Source organism: Bufo bufo, chromosome 2 (genome assembly GCF_905171765.1).
Source record: "Bufo bufo chromosome 2, aBufBuf1.1, whole genome shotgun sequence".
Classification (NCBI taxonomy): Eukaryota; Metazoa; Chordata; class Amphibia; order Anura; family Bufonidae; genus Bufo; species Bufo bufo.
Genome location: NC_053390.1, coordinates 574,815,634 through 574,836,807, shown reverse-complemented (window position 1 = coordinate 574,836,807; position 21,174 = coordinate 574,815,634). Strand labels below are relative to the sequence as shown.

At 48.5% G+C, this 21,174-nt stretch overlaps 1 protein-coding gene across 1 annotated transcript in view; it reads right to left on the bottom strand.

Moving 5' to 3' along the window:
* Nucleotides 1-21,174, bottom strand: part of LOC120989843 (alcohol dehydrogenase 1-like) — a 134,625-nt gene that overhangs the window by 85,343 nt on the left and 28,108 nt on the right. The window contains exons 3-4 of the mRNA XM_040418199.1: nucleotides 11,749-11,890; nucleotides 10,614-10,701 (exon numbers count right to left, since the gene is read on the bottom strand). Coding sequence (XP_040274133.1) covers nucleotides 10,614-10,701; nucleotides 11,749-11,890 — 230 coding nt within the window. The remainder of the gene's footprint in view (nucleotides 1-10,613; nucleotides 10,702-11,748; nucleotides 11,891-21,174) is intronic.

The window sequence follows — 21,174 nt, the reverse complement described above, 5'->3', positions numbered from 1 at the left end:
CCATCGCTTCCAGCAGCCGCTCCCCTCATATGCCCATGATCTCCTTTAGACGGTGGTCACATGGTACAGCCATGTGACCGCATTGGATGACATCACCAGGGCTTGCAGGAACGCCCATGATCCTACTCTGACGACGGTCACATGGTAAGATCATGTGACCGTTACAAATGAAAACACAAGGTCCTGCACCGCCTCAAACTTTGTTATAACTTTCCTTGTACCATAACCAAATAGTAGAAATCGCAACACCAGGTTTGATCTGCCCTTGAATAGGGACACCAAGCCTATGTATTAAAAATAAGTTTGAAAGGTATCAAAGGCTTTTTAACCCATCGGCTCACATAAGCTTGAGAGCCTGCCTAGTACCGCCCACTGACCCGCCCCTACCCCACCCCTTGTGTGCTTTTGGCGGCTTTTTACATTGTATTTATATGTATACAATTCTATCTGTATGTATGCAAGCTAATTGTACCTGAAGAAGGGGTTAAACCCCGAAACGCGTTGTACCACTTGCCGAAATAAACTAATAACCTTATCACTCCAACTACTGGGTGGTTTTTGCGCCGTGGGATACCCTTTCTTTCAATTGAACTACTGGCTTTCTGCGGGATTCCAGGCATCCCTGAACAGAAGTAATTCATCCCGGGCTGCACACCATCCGTTGTGAGGAGTTCATGGCACTTTGCTATACGTCTACATTAGAGTTGTGCCTAAACTAGCACAACTCTATCAGGTGAGCCTCCCCAGTGGAGTTACCTTTTTATTTATATACTCTCTACGGTATTACCCTATGGTGCGCCATTCTTTTTTTGTTCTCTAGTGGAACGACGCCAGTTCAGAGGAAGAGGTAGTGGTGAGACCGAGACAACAGCGAAGCCAAAGAGGGAGCAGGGGGCCAAAGCAGACGAGCCGCCGCCCCCAGAGTTCGCCTGCTACTGGACATCGCCAACAGGGACCCAGCCCCACAAAGGCAGCTTCAAAGAGTTCCCTGGCATGGCACTTCTTTAAACAATGTCCTACCGACAAGACCCGAGTGACTTGCACGCTCTGCCATCAGAGCCTGAGGCGAGGCATTAACGTTCTGAACCTCAGCACAACCTGCATGACCAGGCATCTACATGCAAAGCATGAACTGCAGTGGGGTACACACCTTAAAAACCAGGCACTCGCTGAGGCTCCCCCTGCTCCCTCTACCGCTGCTGCCTCGGCTTCCGCCTCGAGAGGAATGTTGCCACCTGCCGAGCAGCAAACAGAGGATGTGCCACCGACACCACCACCACCGCCACCGTCAACTAGCGTCTCCACTATATCACACAGCAGCGTTCAGCTCTCAATATCTCAAACCTTAGAGAGGAAGCGCAAATTCCCCCCGAGTCACCCTCGAGCCCTTGGCCTGAACGCCAGCATTTCTAAACTGCTGGCCTTTGAAATGCTGTCATTCCGGCTGGTGGACACAGACAGCTTCAAACAGCTGATGGCCATGGCTGTCCCGCAGTATGTGGTTCCCAGCCGCCACTACTTCTCCAAGACAGCCGTGCCTTCCCTGCACATGCAAGTGTCCGATAAAATCAAGTGTGCACTGCGCAACGCCATTTGTGGCAAGGTCCACCTAACCACAGATACGTGGACCAGTAAGCACGGCCAGGGACGCTATATCTCACTAACTGCACACTGGATGAATGTAGTGGCGGCTGGGCCCCCGGCGGACAGTTCCTTGGCGCACGTCCTTCCGCCCCCTAGGATCGCAGGGCATCATTCTCTGCCTCCTGTAGCCTCCTCCTCCTACTCGGCTTCCTCCTCCACTGCTTCCACCAGCTCATCCGGTCAGCCACACACCTTCACCACCAACTTCAGCACAGCCCGGGGTAAACGTCAGCAGGCCATTCTGAAACTCATATGTTTGGGGGACAGGCCCCACAGCGCAAAGGAGTTGTGGCGGGGTATTGAACAACAGACCGACGAGTGGTTTCTGCCGGTGGGCCTCAAGCCAGGCCTGGTGGTATGCGATAATGGGCGAAATCTCGTGGCAGCTCTGGGACTAGCCGGTTTGACGCACATCCCTTGCCTGGCGCATGTGCTGAACTTGGTGGTGCAGAGGTTCATTCACCACTACCCCAACATGTCAGAGCTGCTGCATAAAGTGCGGGCCGTCTGTGCGCGCTTCCGCCGTTCACATCCTGCCGCTGCTCGCCTGTCTGCGCTACAGCGGAACTTCGGCCTTCCCGCTCACCGCCTCATATGCGACGTGCCCACCCGGTGGAACTCCACCTTGCACATGCTGGAGAGACTGTGCGAGCAGCAGCAGGCCATAGTGGAGTTTCAGCTGCAGCACGCTCGCGTCAGTCGTACTGCCGAACAGCACCACTTCACCACCAATGATTGGGCCTCCATGCGAGACCTGTGTGCCCTGCTGCGCTGTTTCGAGTACTCCACCAACATGGCCAGTGGCGATGACACTGTTATCAGCGTTACAATACCACTTCTATGTCTCCTTGAGAAAACACTTAGGGCAATGATGTTAGAGGAGGTGGCCCAGGTGGAGGAGGAGGAGGAGGATGAGGGCTCGTTTCTAACACTTTCGGGCCAGTGTAGTGTACGGGAACTGTAATACCCGTCACTACCAAAGGTCACTTGGTGTGCTGTCGTCCCTCCTTAATTATGGGGAAGTTGGTATATGTCAGTTTTATAAAATGTCATGTAATGTAATGCATGTATTTCCCTGTTGCTATAAAACTTGCAAGCACAGGCCGGCTAGGGGTGTCATTCCAGCTCTTAGGCATTAGAGGGAGCTAGGGAGCCCTAGTTTATATAAGGGCCAGACAAGGAAGGGAAAGTCAGTGTAACCTGATCTAGTGTGGAGTGCAGAAGTCAGTCTAGACCACAGCTCAGAAGTTTCTAGAGCCTGAGGAAGTTTCCAGAAGCTGAGAGAGACAGAGGCAAAGATCAGGAAAGCAAGAGGTACTCAGAAAGACAGAGGAGGTACTGATTAAAGCTATAGCCAAGGATATAAAGCCAGAACTAGGTTAATGGGCCTTGGTGAAGATATGCTATATTCCAGGATCAGACAGAATTAGAGTGCTAGCTCCTGTGCTGCAAGTCCTGTGTTCAACACTCTGTAATTACCCTGCTGTAACTGAATTGCCTGCATCGACCGAATTGCAAAATCGACTGTATGCTTAGGAACTGCGATTCCACTATTGTCTCTGCTGGAAAACTACTAAAGTTGGAGTGCTGTTTTAATACTACGTTTCCTCAATTTATTCCTGCATCCGCAAACGGCGTGCCACCGTTTACTTGGCACTGGCGTCACGAACTATTTCTACCTATACCTGCCCTTGCAGAGAGTCAGCTGTACCAGGTTAGTGTATATTGCACTACATCACCCAGAAACACCTACTGCACACAACTTGAGTACACTGCACCTTCTCTTTTGGCGTCACGAACAGGATACGCACGCTTTCTAGTGCAAGAAGCGTGAACTTTGTGCCTTATACAGTTGCCCTGTGACCAAAGTGACAATTTGCCTGTTTTATTCAAGTGGACTTTGTGGACTGAAAATCATACCCAAAGTGTACCAAAAAACTCTAAAAAGCGCTGTGCAGTGTTGCGCTGCACAGAGGAAGAAAATCGCCGCATTGGAGTGTGGTTTTGTGGACTTTAAACATTCCTGCTTGCCGTCAGTGAATAGACAGCGTTTGTACCTAAAGATGGCCGCTGAGCTTGCTGAATTTACTGCTGCGTCACCTTCATCCCGAAAAGGCGGGAAAAATTGGCGCCTTTCTGAGGAAAAAGCGGGAAGAAGGTCAAGGGCAGGCGCCACGGCTTATCTGGACATTTGCATGTCTGCCAGCATGGACACCGCCTTCCATATACTGGAATACCTGGGGGGCGGCCTCCCAGTGCAGTGGGAGGAGCTGGCTGCTGTAATTGACGCGACCCTATCGCTCTCCTCAGAAGGATCGAGCATGTTGGATTGTGAACAGAGCGTTGCTGCAGCGTCCACACCTGTAATTGAAAAAATGACCGACACCGGTGTAGAGCCAGAAGAGGCTCCACCGGCCTACGCTCCGGGACCGGAGCAACCCGCCTGCCGCACCAGGGAGAAAGAACCCGAGCCCTACTATGGCTCATGGAGGGACTTTTTTCAGCCATCGTTCAAATGGTCTTCCCTGATGGCGGAGATCCGAGAGGCCGCTATCAAGCGGAACATAAAGACTAAGATCGTGTATGAGGAATTGACCAAGACCATCCACGAGAAGCATACGCACACCCAACCCCGCCTGGAAAGGAGAAAGGGAGTGGTGCTGTCGTTTGACAAATCCCGTGGCTACGGGTTTATTCAAGACTATCTGACTGGCAGAGACCTCTATGTGAATCGAAGGTCTGTCAAGAGAGACTACCTCCCTTCCCCCGAGCTGCCTCGTCGGGAGAAGACAATATCAGAGCTGGAACAGTTAAAAGGACTTAGTGCTACCTTTGAGAACATCCGGATGGGACGGAGACCAGATGCAAGTCCAGAACCTGAAGAGGCCGAGTCTGCGTCATCGGTGACTGTACCTGCGCCGGCGGCGCCAGCAGAGAACAGCGACTCCGACACAGAGAGTATCGGTGAGCAGATCGTCCGGCTGGAGGAGAAGTTGCGGGAGCTGCGTAAGACCTACACCGCCAGGATCCAGACACCGCCGAGGAAGGATGAGGTAAGGGTGCCTGTCACCACCCGCCGACCGCCTTCTGTTGTCACCGCTCCGTCAGTAACCCAGACCGGACCCGCGATTGCCGTAAATTGCTGCATCCCGAGCACCGGACCGCTTGCTGCGGCGGTGCCAAACCCGTCGCACCCTGCAGTGATCATGCCAGGGCCGGCACGGTCCATCAGAGGGTTCACCCCTAGGCCTATGGGGCCAATACCTATTAGGGGCCCCTTTACCCTGCAGCTACCCCCTGATACAGTCATGTGGGCCCATCCTCCTGTAGAGGAATACTACAGACGATACTTGCCAGCAGAGCAAAGTGGATATGATGTGCCACTGTAGTCAGCCTGCTAGGCCCTCGATTTATTTCCTCAGAAGGTGATGTTAACCCTTCCAGGACAGGAGTCCTATGTTGCTGGTCCTTTGTTGCAGCTGCCAGTTTGTCCACGGCTCAGTGGTAGGTGTTGACCACTGAAATCACAAAGTCAGCAAGGCCACGTTTGTTTCCAGGACCTCCTGCCTGCTTTTGTTACCCCACACCAAGTTGTGCCTGTTCCTTTGTTGCACCTTTTACCCTTCACCCCCTTTTCAGGTTGATCAGGGGTATTACAGCACTTGTCTTTGCTGTCCATTTTATTGTGCAACCTGTTACCAAGGAACCGTGCCCGGAGACAGACTCAAAAGTACCTGAGCCTCTGAGATTCTTATTCTTTTAAAAGTATTGTGCCCAGAGATGGACTCCACCGCATGAGAGCCTCTGTGATTTAATAAGAAATAACCTGGGTACGGACTCATGTTTGTTATTTGAGCCTCCAAGAACTTTTATACCGTTTTCTACTGTTTTATCATGGACTTATTCGTTGTCATGGACTATCCTGGTTCTAATGTTACGCTGTGCCAGGTCAGCGCCCCCGTTCCATTCACTATCCTGAGAGAAGAGAACGACGCCCCTTGTCACCACACTTCACTTTTGCCAATTGGACCTGATGTAAATGTAAATGCAGATGAATTACATGTATGTATGCCTGCATGTCTCTATTTTCTATTTCAGGTAGAGATTCCAGTTGGGCGACCCATGATGGAGTACGAGGTCGTACTCAGCTTAAAGCAGTGGGGTATGTAGTGTACGGGAACTGTAATACCCGTCACTACCAAAGGTCACTTGGTGTGCTGTCGTCCCTCCTTAATTATGGGGAAGTTGGTATATGTCAGTTTTATAAAATGTCATGTAATGTAATGCATGTATTTCCCTGTTGCTATAAAACTTGCAAGCACAGGCCGGCTAGGGGTGTCATTCCAGCTCTTAGGCATTAGAGGGAGCTAGGGAGCCCTAGTTTATATAAGGGCCAGACAAGGAAGGGAAAGTCAGTGTAACCTGATCTAGTGTGGAGTGCAGAAGTCAGTCTAGACCACAGCTCAGAAGTTTCTAGAGCCTGAGGAAGTTTCCAGAAGCTGAGAGAGACAGAGGCAAAGATCAGGAAAGCAAGAGGTACTCAGAAAGACAGAGGAGGTACTGATTAAAGCTATAGCCAAGGATATAAAGCCAGAACTAGGTTAATGGGCCTTGGTGAAGATATGCTATATTCCAGGATCAGACAGAATTAGAGTGCTAGCTCCTGTGCTGCAAGTCCTGTGTTCAACACTCTGTAATTACCCTGCTGTAACTGAATTGCCTGCATCGACCGAATTGCAAAATCGACTGTATGCTTAGGAACTGCGATTCCACTATTGTCTCTGCTGGAAAACTACTAAAGTTGGAGTGCTGTTTTAATACTACGTTTCCTCAATTTATTCCTGCATCCGCAAACGGCGTGCCACCGTTTACTTGGCACTGGCGTCACGAACTATTTCTACCTATACCTGCCCTTGCAGAGAGTCAGCTGTACCAGGTTAGTGTATATTGCACTACATCACCCAGAAACACCTACTGCACACAACTTGAGTACACTGCACCAGTCTGTTCGAAGTGGCTCAGAGGGAGGTTTGTTTAAGCAGCAGAGGACAGGTTCACAAGTCGCCAGCCAAGGCACTGTACTGGAGGACGAGGAGGATGAGGAGGAGGAGGTGGAGGGGGACGAGGATGACGCAAGTTCACAGCGGGGTGGCAGCCCAGGCCCATCACTGGTGCGTGGCTGGGGGGATACGGTGGACGATGACGATACGCCTCCCACAGAGGACAGCTTGTCCTTACCCATGGGTAGCCTGGCCCACATGAGCGAATATATGCTCCAATGCCTGCGCAACGACAGCAGAGTTGCCCACGTTTTAACGTGTGCAGACTACTGGGTGGCCACCCTGCTGGATCCCCGGTATAAAGACAATGTGCCCACTTTTCCTGAACTGGAGCGCGACCGTAAGATGCGCGAGTACAAGCGCACGCTGATAGAGGCGCTCTTGAGAGCATTCCCACATGTCACAGGGGAACAGGTGGAAGGTGAAGGCAGAGGAGTGGCAAGAGGTCGCCAACGCAGCTGTGTCACGGCCAGCTCATCTGAGGGCAGGGTTAGCATGGCAGAAATGTGGAAAAGTTTTGTCTCCACGCCACAGCTATCTGCACCGACACCTGATACGGAACGTGTTAGCAGGAGGCAGCATTTCACTAACATGGTTGAACAGTATGTCTGCACACCCCTCCACATCCTGACGGATGGTTCGGCCCCATTCAACTACTGGGTTTCGAAATTGTCCACGTGGCCAGAGTTAGCATGTTATGCCTTGGAGGTGCTTTCCTGCCCGGCGGCCAACGTTTTATCTGAACGCGTATTCAGCACGGCAGGGGGCGTCATTACTGACAAGCGCAGCCGCCTGTCCACAGCCAACGTGGACAAGCTGACCTTCATAAAGATGAACCAGGCATGGATCCCACAGGACCTGTCCCTCCCTTGTGCAGAGTAGTCCTTATTAACTGCCTAAAACATGTCTTGTTGTGCTACGGGCCACTTCTTTATTTGATACAAATTTTATGAAACCCACAGTTGAATGAAACTCTTCTCTGTCTGGGCGCCGGGGCCTAACCAGATGAAAGTGGCCGGTTAAACTAACGGGTGACATGAAGCCATAACCTCTGCCATGCTACCTCTGTCTTCTGTCTGGGTGCTGAGGCCTAAGTCAAATAAAGCGGTCTTCTGCTGTGCTGGGGGATATGAAGCTAATCTCTGACCTCTCTCCTCTGTCTGGGTCCAAAGGCCTAAATCACTGAAAGAGGCCTTCTCCTGTGGTGTGTGATATGATGCCAGAATATGTGCTGTGGGGCCTCTCTCCTCTTCCTGGGTGCAGGGGTCAAATAAACTAAATTGTGGCCTACTCCTGTGGTGGTTGATATGATGCCTGATTCTCTGATGTGGAACCTCTCTCCTCTGTTTGGGTGAAGGGGTCAAAGTAACTAAATGGTGGCTTCTCCTGTGGTGGCTGATATGATGCCAGAATATGTGCTGTGGTGCCTCTCTCCTCTTCCTGGGTGCAGGGGTCAAAGTAACTAAATTGTGGCTTCTCCTGTGGTGGCTGATATGATGCCAGAATATGTGCTGTGGGGCCTCTCTCCTCTTCCTGGGTGCAGGGGTCAAAGTAACTCAATGGTGGCTTCTCCTGTGGTGGCTGATATGATGCCAGAATATGTGCTGTGGTGCCTCTCTCCTCTGTCTGGGTCCAAAGGCCTAAATCACTGAAAGAGGCCTTCTCCTGTGGTGTGTGATATGATGCCTGAATATGTGCTGTGGTGCCTCTCTCCTCTTCCTGGGTGCGGGGGTCAAAGTAACTCAATGGTGGCTTCTCCTGTGGTGGCTGATATGATGCCAGAATATGTGCTGTGGTGCCTCTCTCCTCTTCCTGGGTGTGGGGGTCAAAGTAACTCAATGGTGGCTTCTCCTGTGGTGGCTGATATGATGCCAGAATATGTGCTGTGGGGCCTCTCTCCTCTTCCTGGGTGCAGGGGTCAAAGTAACTCAATGGTGGCTTCTCCTGTGGTGGTTAGTATGATGCCAGAATATGTGCTGTGGGGCCTCTCTCCTCTTCCTGGGTGCAGGGGTCAAAGTAACTCAATGGTGGCTTCTCCTGTGGTGGCTGATATGATGCCAGAATATGTGCTGTGGTGCCTCTCTCCTCTTCCTGGGTGCGGGGGTCAAAGTAACTCAATGGTGGCTTCTCCTGTGGTGGCTGATATGATGCCAGAATATGTGCTGTGGGGCCTCTCTCCTCTTCCTGGGTGCAGGGGTCAAAGTAACTCAATGGTGGCTTCTCCTGTGCTGATTGATATAAAGCTGATGGTTGTGCCATCTGACATGGTTGCCAGGGTCTGATTCAATGGGGGCCTACTCCTGTGGTGGGTGATCTAAATGCCTGATTCTCTGCTGTGAAACCTCTCTCCTCCGTCTGGGTGTAGGGGTCAAAGTCTTTCAAAGTCGCCTTCTCCTGTGCTGATTGATATGAAGCTGATGGTTGTGCCATCTGACATGGTTGCCGGGGTCCCATTAAATTGGGGCCTACTCCTGTGGTGGGTGATCTAAATGCCTGATTCTCTGCTTTGAAACCTCTCTCCTCCGTCCGGGTGTAGGGGTCAAAGTCTGTCAAAGTCGCCTTCTCCTGTGCTGATTGATATAAAGCTTATGCTTGTGCCATCTGACATGGTTGCCGGGGTCTGATTCAATGGTGGCCTACTCCTGTGGTGGGTGATCTAAATGCCTGATTCTCTGCTGTGTAACCTCTCTCCTCCGTCTGGGTGTAGGGGTCAAAGTAACTAAATGGTGGCCTACTCCTGTGGTGGGTGATATGATGCCTGGTTCTCTGCTGTGGGACCTCTCTCCTTTGTCTGGGTGCTGTGGTCAAAATAATAGTAAGTGACCTTCTCCATTGGTGGGTGACTTGAAGCCTGATTCTGTGCTATGGGACCTCACTCCAATTAATATTGTTTAATTTTTATTTATTTTATGTTAACTCATCATTTCCCTATCTACATTTGTTTGCAGGGGATTTAACTACATTTTGCTGCCTTTTGCAGCCCTCTAGCCCTTTCCGGGTGTGTTTTACAGCCTTTTTAGTGCCCAAAAGTTCGGGTCCCCATTGACTTCTATGGGGTTCGGGTTCGGGATGAAGTTCGGGTCGAGTTCGGATCCCGAACCCGAACATTTTTCGAAAGTTCGGCGGAACTCGTCGAACCCGAACATCCAGGTGTTCGCTCAACTCTAGTTATGAATACTTGATCAGTGAGGGTCTGATTCCTGGGACCCTCACTGAATAGCTGTTTGAAGGGGAAGCAGCTCTCAGACCAGCAATGTAGCCTAGTCTTCCTCCACTAGTTCTGAAAAAGTTTAGACTTACAGACAGATTGCATAGGGTAAACATGCTAACAATGGCGAGTTATATAATGTCCAGGAACAGTAATATTCTTCATGTACACACGACTGCTTATACCTGAAACAGTTACACGTTAAACACATTTATTTTTTGTATCTACAACTTCTTTGTGGATCTATGCATCAGAAACAAACCCCTTGTAGTCCTATCCTTTCATCATACTCCCTTTCATCTGTCCCCTACTTCTCCTCTTACCTACAGTACAAATGTAGTTTAGCAAGGATTAGGGGATGTATAGAAAGTGGACCCTTTCGACATTTGCAATTGCACAGAAGAGATTACTTGTATATATAAAAAAAAAAAATTACACTCAGAAAATAATAATCAGAAATTAATTAAAATAATGTTCCCATAGATACACTGTAGCATATTTTCTATTGCCAAAATGGTGTGTGTTTCACTATTTACATTATTATCATTTTGTAATATTCTTTGTGTATAATTTGGTCAAATCAAAGCTAAGGCATAACATTACTCAATATTTATCTTGAGTTATAAGTAAAGCTATTTGCTTCTGGTACATTACTGCTAATAATAATCATGATAATAATTATAGTAATATTGAACACGTACTCAGATCTGCAACAAAGGTTACTTTTAGGCTCAACACAGCCTCTGCATTTTCCACAGTAAGGAACAAACAACGGTATTACTTTGTCTCCTAAAATAAGAAAGAAATGGATTTGAACCTTTATCAGCAGCACCACATTTCTAATAAGAATGGCACAGGTTGTGGTGAGAATTATAAGGATGAATGCAGATTTGTAGCAGAAATTTCTAAAACTGAAAATCAATTCCATTAATCTAAATTGGTTAATTTTGGCGCAAGCACATGAATTTCTGCATTCTTCATTCAGGTGAATGGGACACTCAATGAGATTTCTGCAACAAACTGTGGCACATGTGGCTTTATTCTGAATGTAAGAACATAGGCTAACCAAGTAGACTCTGTTCACATTGGTGTTATGACCTTTGTTGTTACAGGGGGCATAACATTTTCATTTTGAAATGGATCCTAAAAGACTGTGTAGGATCCCCCTGGCCAATATGCCTGCAACAGTAGTTAGAGTTAATAAATACAGTATCTGTTTTATTGTGAAAGAAATATCAGTGAATGTCCCACTTAAACTTAAAGGGGTTGGTCACTTTCTGGGTACTGTTGACCAATGTGTTTGTGAGATGATTATATGACACTTACTAATATAGCTTTTGTTGAAATTCTGTGCCATTTTCTATATTTCATAAGGTATGCCCACTTGTTTACAAAGTCTTTTGTGCTGTCCACACAGGGATCCTGTCCATAAGATGGCCGCTGATGGAGGGTCATGTGACCAGGAAAATCACCTCCATGTGATGTATTTTCTGTTCAAACATATTGCATCTACATTAAACTCTGAGGAGATATCACATGCAGGTGATTTTCCTGGTCACATGACCCTCCATCAGCAGCCATCTTATGGACAGGACCTCTGTGTGGACAGCACAAAAAACTTTGTAAACAAGCGTGCATACCTTATGACATGTAGAAAATGGTGCAGAATTTCAACAATGACTATATTAGTGCCATATAATCATCTCACAAACAACAGTCAGCAGTAACTAGAAAGTGGCCAACCCCTTTAAATAAGCAATACTCTAAGGGGTTTTCTAGGGCTTAAATTTTGATGCTTGATTGGTTGGGACCCGACCCTCATTTTCTGGGACTTACCCGGCTTGACAGTAGTTACTCCATCCCCAACACTCTCTACTATACCGGCACCTTCATGACCCAAAATGACTGGATACTTTCTGTCTTTCATTAATCCTTCCTTTACATGGTCATCTGATCGGCATATTCCAGTTGCAACTATCTATTCAAAAATTAGCATTATTATTTATTTTGAAGTGGCATTAATTCCTGCTGTACATTTTAAAAGGAGCATAAATGCATGACAAAAACACAAGTACAATAAACATTAACTTATTAACAGACTGGTACAGAAGAATAGAGGACCCTGCAGTTCAGGGCAAACATTCTACAAGGAAAAGGGAGGGAGAGAGTAGGCGAGGATAAAAGTTGTTCATATGGTAGTGTAGTGGGCGCAGGGTTATTGTAGGTTGTAGGCTTTTCTGAAGAGGTGAGTTTTCAGGTAGCTTTAGAATGTTTTGGTGTTGGGGAGAAAGGGTAGTGAGTTTCAGAGTTTGGGAGATACATGTGAGAAATCATGTAAACGATTGTGTAAGGAGCAGACAAGAAGAGAACAAAGAAGGAGGTTTTGTGATGATGGCAAATTACAGGCGAGGATCTTTTGGGAGAGTAGGTCAGAAATGTAAGCAGGGTACATATTGTGGACAGCCTTGTATGTTATTGTTAGTAATTTGAACTGAAATCACTTGGCAATGGGGAGCCAGTGAAGTGGTTGGCGGAGGGAAGAGGTGGAATAGAAATGTCGGGAGAGGTGGATTAACCAGGCAACAAAGTTGACGGTGGATTGTAGGGGTTCAAGAGTGTTAGATGGGAGGAGAATGTTGCAGTAGTCCAGGTGGAAGACGAGGAGGACATAAACTAGCATTTTAATTAACTCCTGGTGGAGGAACTGTGTAAAATAGGGAAAGATGAGGAATTATATTATCTACATGCTGAATTTTAAAAAGCAGGAGGAGATAAAGGAATATATAATGGATAAACACTCTTGGGGTTTGGATAGCAGGGAACTGACATCTAGGCAGGAGAAGTAATGTAACAGTGGTTGCTGACCACCAATGTTCTCCTACTTACCGCCGTGGTTTCCGGCTCCGTGTTTGGCAGTGATCAGCTACCAGTGTTTCTCCATTCACCACTGCAGTCCTGGGCTTGGTCTTTGCAGGCATAATCCATCCAGGAAATTGCTCCACAGTTTCTTTCTAGCCCTGGGCACAGCATGCTTTCCAGCCTGTCCCCTGTAGCACTTCCTTAAGGGTTGGCACATGTCACTTGCTGTGATTTATGGGTTTAGCACATGTGACAGTGCTGACCAATCTTAGCCCTCCTGCACATATATAAGTGGTCCAGCCCCCTTCCCAGGTGCCTGAGTTTCTAAGGTTCTTGTGTCCTGCAAAGGATACTGGTGTCTGTGCTGGTGTTCCTGTATACCTGACCCGTGCTTGTGTTTCTAAACTCCACTACCTGTTTGATCCTTACCTGCTCTGTCTCGACTCCTGTTAATGACCCAGATTTCCTAACCTGTAGCTGTGCCACCTGCCCTCACCCTATGCTTGTTTGACTTTGTCTCTGGCTCATACTTCGGCACTGCACTGTCGCTCCTGGATACAACTCAGCCTGCTGATTACAGCTGTACCTCTGGTACCTTGCACTTGGTATCCCCTGGTCCGCCTGAACCAGCTGCCTCGTCTACCAATACTCCTGAAGAGATAGCAATCTGGTGTTCCCCTCAGAAAGTCTATCCCTACCATCATGGGTTGTGTGAAGAAAGAGGGGTTCACTTAGACCATGCCTTTAGAGAAGGTTAGTCATGTGGCACAGTGGCTTCACACGCGCTGGTTCGTAACAGGTAAATTTGAGTGTCAGCAGCATAAAAGTGATATAGAAAGCCATGGTATGCTATGACCTGCATCAGGCCAAAGAGTATGAGTCCCAGGACAGAGCTTTGATGGACATTGACACAGAGAGCGCATGAGGAAGTGAATTTTTGGTTGATGAGGTATAAGGAGATCCAGGAGAGGGCCAGGTCTCTGATGACAGGGGATGCAAGATGTTTTAACAGGAGGTAGTGGTCAACTGTGACAAAGATAGAGGGCAGGTCAAGAAAGATTAATGACATTTAGATTTGGCAGCTAGCAGGTCATTGGTGAGTTTTCATAGGGAAGTTTCAGTGGAGTTATGGGGCTGGAAGCCAGATTGTAGCTGGTCAAATAGTGGGATGAGGGGTGAGAGGACCATTCAAGGTGGATATGTTCTACACCTTCTAATGTGAATGGAGTAGCAAGATGCTACTACAGCCAGATAAAGAGGGGTCAAGGGAAAACATCTTAAGTATGGTTGTGATTGTGACATGTTTAAAAGAAGAAGGAAAGATACCAATGGTTAGTGATAGGTTAAAGGGTTTCTGTCATCTGAATAATCCCTATCCGATGCTAGCCTCAGGGGGGCTGCCTGGGTGAAAATAGGGGTATGTCCGTGTTCAGCTCTGAACCCGGACAACCCCTTTAAAGTATGAAGCAAAGAGGATGGAGTAAGGAGTAAAAAGTATTCAATTATTGTTTGGAGTTTTGTGACAAAGAAGAAATTAGAGTAATGATGTATTTCTGTTTTGATGAGGCGTGTACAGACAAGTGTTGATCGAGCACCAAAGATCTCGGGTGTTCGGGTGCTCGGGCCGAACACTTCGGGATGCTCAGGTGCTCTCCCAAGCACCCGAGCATTAAACCAGGCACCCCCTGCTCTGAAGAGGGGAGGGAGTCTGGTTCATAGGAAAAGGTCAGAAATTGATGGAAACATCACCGAAATGGTTTGGGAACAGCATGGGGAGGATGTCTGGATGCATCTTGGACTCTCAGGTCGCTGCTGGGAACGATGTTGTCCGAGTAGTATGCCACTTTTACAGACTGACAATAATACGCACAAAACCGATTTTAGAGGAAAAATTGTTAGGAAACATTTTTTCCTGTAAATATACTTGTATATAAAGTGCAAGTGTTGCCAAAAATTACAAGGAAGAGGCACTCCGATACAACCTGTATATCACAGAAAGGAGGGCCTCATTCACATTGTGGTACAATTGCTCAGGTACACTCATAAAGCCTAAGAACTAAGTGAAAGGGCTTCCAAAAATTACAAGGAACGGGCACTCCAATACACCCTTTAGTACACATAAAGGAGGGCATCATACACCCTTGAAAAATGTTGATTGATGGGCTGCTGGTGACCCTCTAAAACATTACAGGCGAGTGCCTGCTGCTGCGCTGACCATCTAAAAATATCAGGGGTGAGGTTCTGCTGCAGAGCTGACTCTCTAAAACATTAGGGGCGAGTGCCTGCTGCTTAGCTAACCATTGAAAAAATTATGGGCAAGGGCCTGCTGGTGAGCTGACCCTGTAAAACATTATGGTTGAGGGCCTGCTGGTGAGCTGACACTTAAAAACATTATATGCGACGGCCTGCTGGTGAGCTGACCTCTAAAAGATTGTAGGTGAGGGCCTGCTGGTGAGCTGACCCTGTAAAAGATTGTAGGTGAGGGCCTGCTGGTAATCTGACCTGTAAAACATTAGATGCGAGGGCCTGCTGGTGAGCTGACCCACTAAAAAAAAGTAGGTGAGGGCCTGCTGGTGAGCTGACCCTGTAAAACATTATATGCGAGGGCCTGCAGGTGAGCTGGCCCTCTAAAAGATTGTAGGTGAGGGCCTGCTGGTGAGCTGGCCCTCTAAAAGATTGTAGATGAGGGCATGCTGGTGAGCTGATCCTCTAAAACATTATATGTGAGGGCCTGCAGGAGACCTGACCCTCTACAACATTAGGAGCGAGGGCAGACTAATAAGCATGTTGTTATGATGGAGGAGGAGGAGGAGGACGAGAAAAGGAAGATTGAAGCATATACCTTTTTTTGTGGTGGAAGTGGTACATGGGAATACAGTGTATTCAGTACATTATAAAAAACACATTTAAATTACCATTATGTCAACCTGTCAGCATTTTCAGTTGACAGACGGATGCGCTTAACAGTTATTATGCCCCCAGCAGCACTAAATACCCGCTCTGACAAAACGCTGGTGGCAGGGAAGGCCAGCACCTCCAAGGCGTAAGTTCATGCCATGTGGCCAGCTTGGACACCCAGTAGTTGGAAGGCACAGAGGGATCATTGAGGACGCTGACACAGTCTGCTACGTATTCCTTCACCATCTTCCAAAATTTTTCCCTCCTTGTGACACTAGGCCGCGCATCAGGGTGAGGGTGCTGGCGGGGTGTCATGAAACTGTCCCAGACTTTGGAGAAGTTCTATTTGTAGCGGGGTTCAAGAAGGGTGAACAACCAGTAATCGGTGTTGTCCAAAATGCGTAAATCGCGTGGGTCACGGGAAAGGCAGCCTAACATAAAGTCAGCCCTGTGTGCCAGAGTCCCAACAGGCAAGACTTCGCTGTCGTCATCAGGAGGATGACTCTCAATCTTCTCATCCTCTTCCTCCTCTTCTGCCCATCCATGCTGAACAGATGAAATTAAACTTCCATGGGTACTACCTACTGTAGTGGAGGCAACAGTCTCCTGCTTCTCCTCCTCCTCCTCCTCATCATCATCATCCAATTTGCGCTGAGAAGACGAACTGAGGGTGGTCTGGCTATCACACTGTGTAATGCCTTCCCCCATTTCCACCTCTTCCACATGCAAAGCGTCGGCCTTAATTGTGAGCAGCGAGCGTTTGAGTAGACACAGAAGTGGGATGGTGACGCTGATAATAGTGTTATAGCCGCTCACCATCTGTGTTGATTCCTCAAAGTTTCTTAAAACCTCCCAGAGGTCAGACATCCATGCCCACTCCTCGCTTGTGAACAGCGGAAGCTGACTGGAAAGGCAACGACCATGTTGCAGCTGGTATTCCACTACTGCCCTCTGCTGCTCACAAAGCCTGGCCAACATGTGGAACGTGGAGTTCCAGCACGTGCTCACGTCGCACAACAGTCGGTGAGCTGGCAATTGTAAGCACTGCTGCAGCGTTGACAGACCGGCAGAAGCTGTCGATGACTTGCAGAAATGGCCACACACGCGCCGGACCTTCACCAGTAGCTCTGGCAAGTTGGGGTAGGTTTTGAGAATCCGCTTAGTTGAAGACGTGGGCTAGGCATGGAATGTGTGTGATTTTGCCGAGCTCTAAAGCAGCCACCAAGTTACGGCCATTATCAGACACAACCATGCCTGGTTCTAGGTTGAGTGGTCTCTTATCCCCTGCCAAAGCTTTGCGGCAGTGTGCTGTTTGTCACCTAAGCAGATCAGCTTAAGCACAGCTTGTTGTCCCTTCCCCACTGCAGTGCTACACTGCTTCCAGCTACCGACTGATGGCTGACTGGTGCTGCAAGAGGATAATTCTGAGGTGGAAGTGGAGGAGGAGGACGAGAAGTGGGGGTTGAAGCCCCTAATGTAGGTGGTGGCGGAAACCCTGATGGAATTAGGGCCCGCAATCCTTGGCATCGATATTTTGCAAATATTTGGGCAAATATATTTGTCATATATTCAAGAATTCGAGAATTCGTGATCTCCAGTCATTATTTTCCTGATTGCGAAAATCGGCAATCTGAAAATTTGCGATAAAAATTTGCAATACAATATTCGCGATCAACACTACTCCTAAAGTCAAAGATACTACAACCTTCTCATTGGCCCACAAGCAAGAGGCAGTGAGGGATTTTTGGGTACTGATGAAAAAAAATCTAGTATATTTGCAATTACGAAGATATAGCACTATATTCTAGATATGACGTGTTCCGGCCAGCCAATCACTGTTATGCCAGTAACCAACATGGCTACAGCATTGCAGTGAAGGGCAGCACTTACCTGCGTGGCAGCCAACAAACGTGCCGGGAGGAGATTCGAGCATTGCGCTCGAGGACATGGGTTATTCGCCATGTGCCGAGCATCAGAATGCTTGAGCCGAACTGGTGTTCGGCCGATCATGCTCGATCAGCACTAGTACAGACCTAAAATTCGGACCTGCTTGTTTATATGTGATGAAGTCTTGCTTGGAGTGTGTTTACTACCAGCATCGTTCTGCAGCTCTACAAGCTTGTCTACAAGCTTTTCTGGTTTGTGTGCTAGGGATAGTGATGTTGTGTTGAGTTTGTGGGATACGGTGTGATGGGCTGGTGGGGCGGTTAAAGCGATAATAGGTCAGAAAGGTGAGATTGTACTGTCAGTAGATTGAGGTCAGAGAGGAGTGAAGGAGAATTTTAAAGATCCGATACAGAGCACATGTCGGCAAAGATAACATCAAGTGAGTGTCCATCTTTATGGGTGGCTGTGGAGGACCAATTGTGAGAGGCCAAAAGAGTAAGTTAGAGATAGGAGTTTGGAGGCAGCTGAATGGAGTGGGTCCCCCATGATAATGGTGAGGATGTCAGTAGAAAGGATGTATAGGAGCCAAATAGTTAAGTGGTTGATAAAGGCACGTATATAACATTGTGTTAGCAAGTGGTTATCATTAGTGTTGATAGCGAATATTCTAATCGTGAATTTTTATCGCGAATATAGGCACTTCGAAAATTCGCAAATATCTAGAATATAGTGCTATATCTTCGTAATCGCGAATATACAAAAAAAATTTTCATCAGTACCCATGAGTTGAGCGAACACCTGGATGTTCGGGTTCGAGAAGTTCGGCCGAACTTCCCGGAAATGTTCGGGTTCGACCCGAACTTCGTCCCGAACCCCATTGAAGTCAATGGGGACCCGAACTTTTCGGCACTAAAAAGGCTGTAAAACAGCCCAGGAAAGAGCTAGAGGGCTGCAAAAGGCAGCAACATGTAGGTAAATCCCCTGCAAACAAATGTGGATAGGGAAATGAATTAAAATAAAAATAAAATATATAAAAATAAACCAATATCAATTGGAGAGAGGTCCCATAGCAGAGAATCTGGCTTCACATCAGCAGAGAATCAGTCTTCATGCCATAACAGAGAATCTGGCTTCACGTCACCCACCACTGTAACAGTCCATTGTCATATATTTAGGCCCCGGCACCAAGGCAGAGGAGAGAGGTCCCGTAACAGAGAATCTGGCTTCATGTCAGCAGAGAATCAGTCTGCATGTCATAGCAGAGAATCAGGCTTTACGTCACCCAACACTGGAACAGTCCATTGTCAGATATTTAGGCCCAGGCACCCAGGCAGAGGAGAGAGGTCCCATAACAGAGAATCTGGTTTCATGTCAGCAGAGAATCAGTCTGCATGTCATAGCAGAGAATCAGGCTTCACGTCACCCACCACTGGAACAGGCCACTGTCACATATTTAGGCCCAGGCACCCAGGCAGAGGAGAGAGGTCCCATAACAGAGATTCAGGCTTCATGTCAGCAGAGAATCAGTCTTCATGTCATAGCAGAGAATCAGGCTTCACGTCACCCACCACTGGAACAGGCCACTGTCACATATTTAGGCCCAGGCACCCAGGCAGAGGAGAGAGGTCCCGTAACAGAGAATCTGGCTTCATGTCAGCACAGAATCAGTCTTCATGTCATAGCAGAGAATCAGTGTTCACGTCACTCACCACTGGAACAGGCCACTGTCACATATTTAGGCCCAGGCACCCAGGCAGAGGAGAGAGATCCCATAACAGAGATTCAGGCTTCATGTCAGCAGAGAATCAGTCTTCATGTCATAGCAAAGAATCAGGCTTCACGTCACCCACCACTGGAACAGGCCACTGTCACAAATTTAGGCCAGGGCACCCAGGCAGAGGAGAGAGGTCCCATAACAGAGATTCAGGCTTCATGTCAGCAGAGAATCAGTCTTCATGTCATAGCAGAGAATCAGGCTTCACGTCACCCACCACTGGAACAGGCCACTGTCACATATTTAGGCCCAGGCACCCAGACAGAGGAGAGAGGTCCCGTAACAGAGAATCTGGCTTCATGTCAGCACAGAATCAGTCTTCATGTCATAGCAGAGAATCAGGCTTAACGTCACCCACCACTGGAACAGGCCACTGTCACACATTTAGGCCCCGGCACCCAGACAGAGGAGAGGTTCCTTCAACTTTGGGTTGCCCCGCAATATAATGGTAAAATGAAAAAAAAAATAGGATTGAATGAGGAAGTGCCCTGGAGTACAATAATATATTGTTAAGGGGAGGTAGTTAATGTCTAATCTGCACAAGGGATGGACAGGTCCTGTGGGATCTATGCCTGGTTCATTTTTATGAACGTCAGCTTGTCCACATTGGCTGTAGACAGTCGGCTGCGTTTGTCTGTAATGACGCCCCCTGCCGTGCTGAATACACGTTCAGACAAAACGCTGGCCCCCGGGCAGGCCAGCACCTCCAAGGCATAAAAGGCTAGTTCTGGCCACGTGGACAATTTGGAGACCCAGAAGTTGAATGGGGCTGAACCATCAGTCAGTACGTGGAGGGGTGTGCACAGGTACTGTTCCACCATGTTAGTGAAATGTTGCCTCCTGCTAACACGTTCCGTATCAGGTGGTGGTGCAGTTAGCTGTGGCGTGGTGACAAAACTTTTCCACATCTCTGCCATGCTAACCCTGCCCTCAGAGGAGCTGGCCGTGACACAGCTGCGTTGGCGACCTCTTGCTCCTCCTCTGCCTTCGCCTTGGGCTTCCACTGGTTCCCCTGTGACATTTGGGAATGCTCTCAGTAGAGCGTCTACCAACGTGCGCTTGTACTCGCGCATCTTCCTATCACACTCCAGTGTAGGAAGTAAGGTGGGGACATTGTCTTTGTACCGGGGATCCAGCAGGGTGGCAACCCAGTAGTCCGCATACGTTAAAATGTGGGCAACTCTGCTGTCGTTGCACAGGCACTGCAGCATGTAGTCGCTCATGTGTGCCAGGCTGCCCAGAGGTAAGGACAAGTTGTCCTCTGTGGGAGGCCTATCGTCATCGTCCTGTGTTTCCCCCCAGCCACGCACCAGTGATGGGCCCGAGCTGCTTTGGGTGCCACCCCGCTGTGAACATGCTTCATCCTCATCCTCCTCCACCTCCTCCTCATCATCCTCGTCCTCCTCGTCCTCCAGTAGTGGGCCCTGTCTGGCCACGTTTGTACCTGGCCTCTGGTGTTGCAAAAAACCTCCCTCTGAGTCACTCCGAAGAGACTGGCCTGAAAGTGCTAAAAATGACCCCTCTTCCTCCTCTTCCTCCTGGGCCACCTCCTCTTCCATCATCGACCCTAAGTGTTTTCTCAAGGAGACATAGAAGTGGTATTGTAACGCTGATAACGGCGTCATCGCCACTGGCCATGTTGGTGGAGTACTCGAAACAGCGCAACAGGGCACACAGGTCTCACATGGAGGCCCAGTCATTGGTGGTGAAGTGGTGCTGTTCCGCAGTGCGACTGACCCGTGCGTGCTGCAGCTGAAACTCCACTATGGCCTGCTGCTGCTCGCACAGTCTGTCCAGCATGTGCAAGGTGGAGTTCCACCTGGTGGGCATATCGCATATGAGGC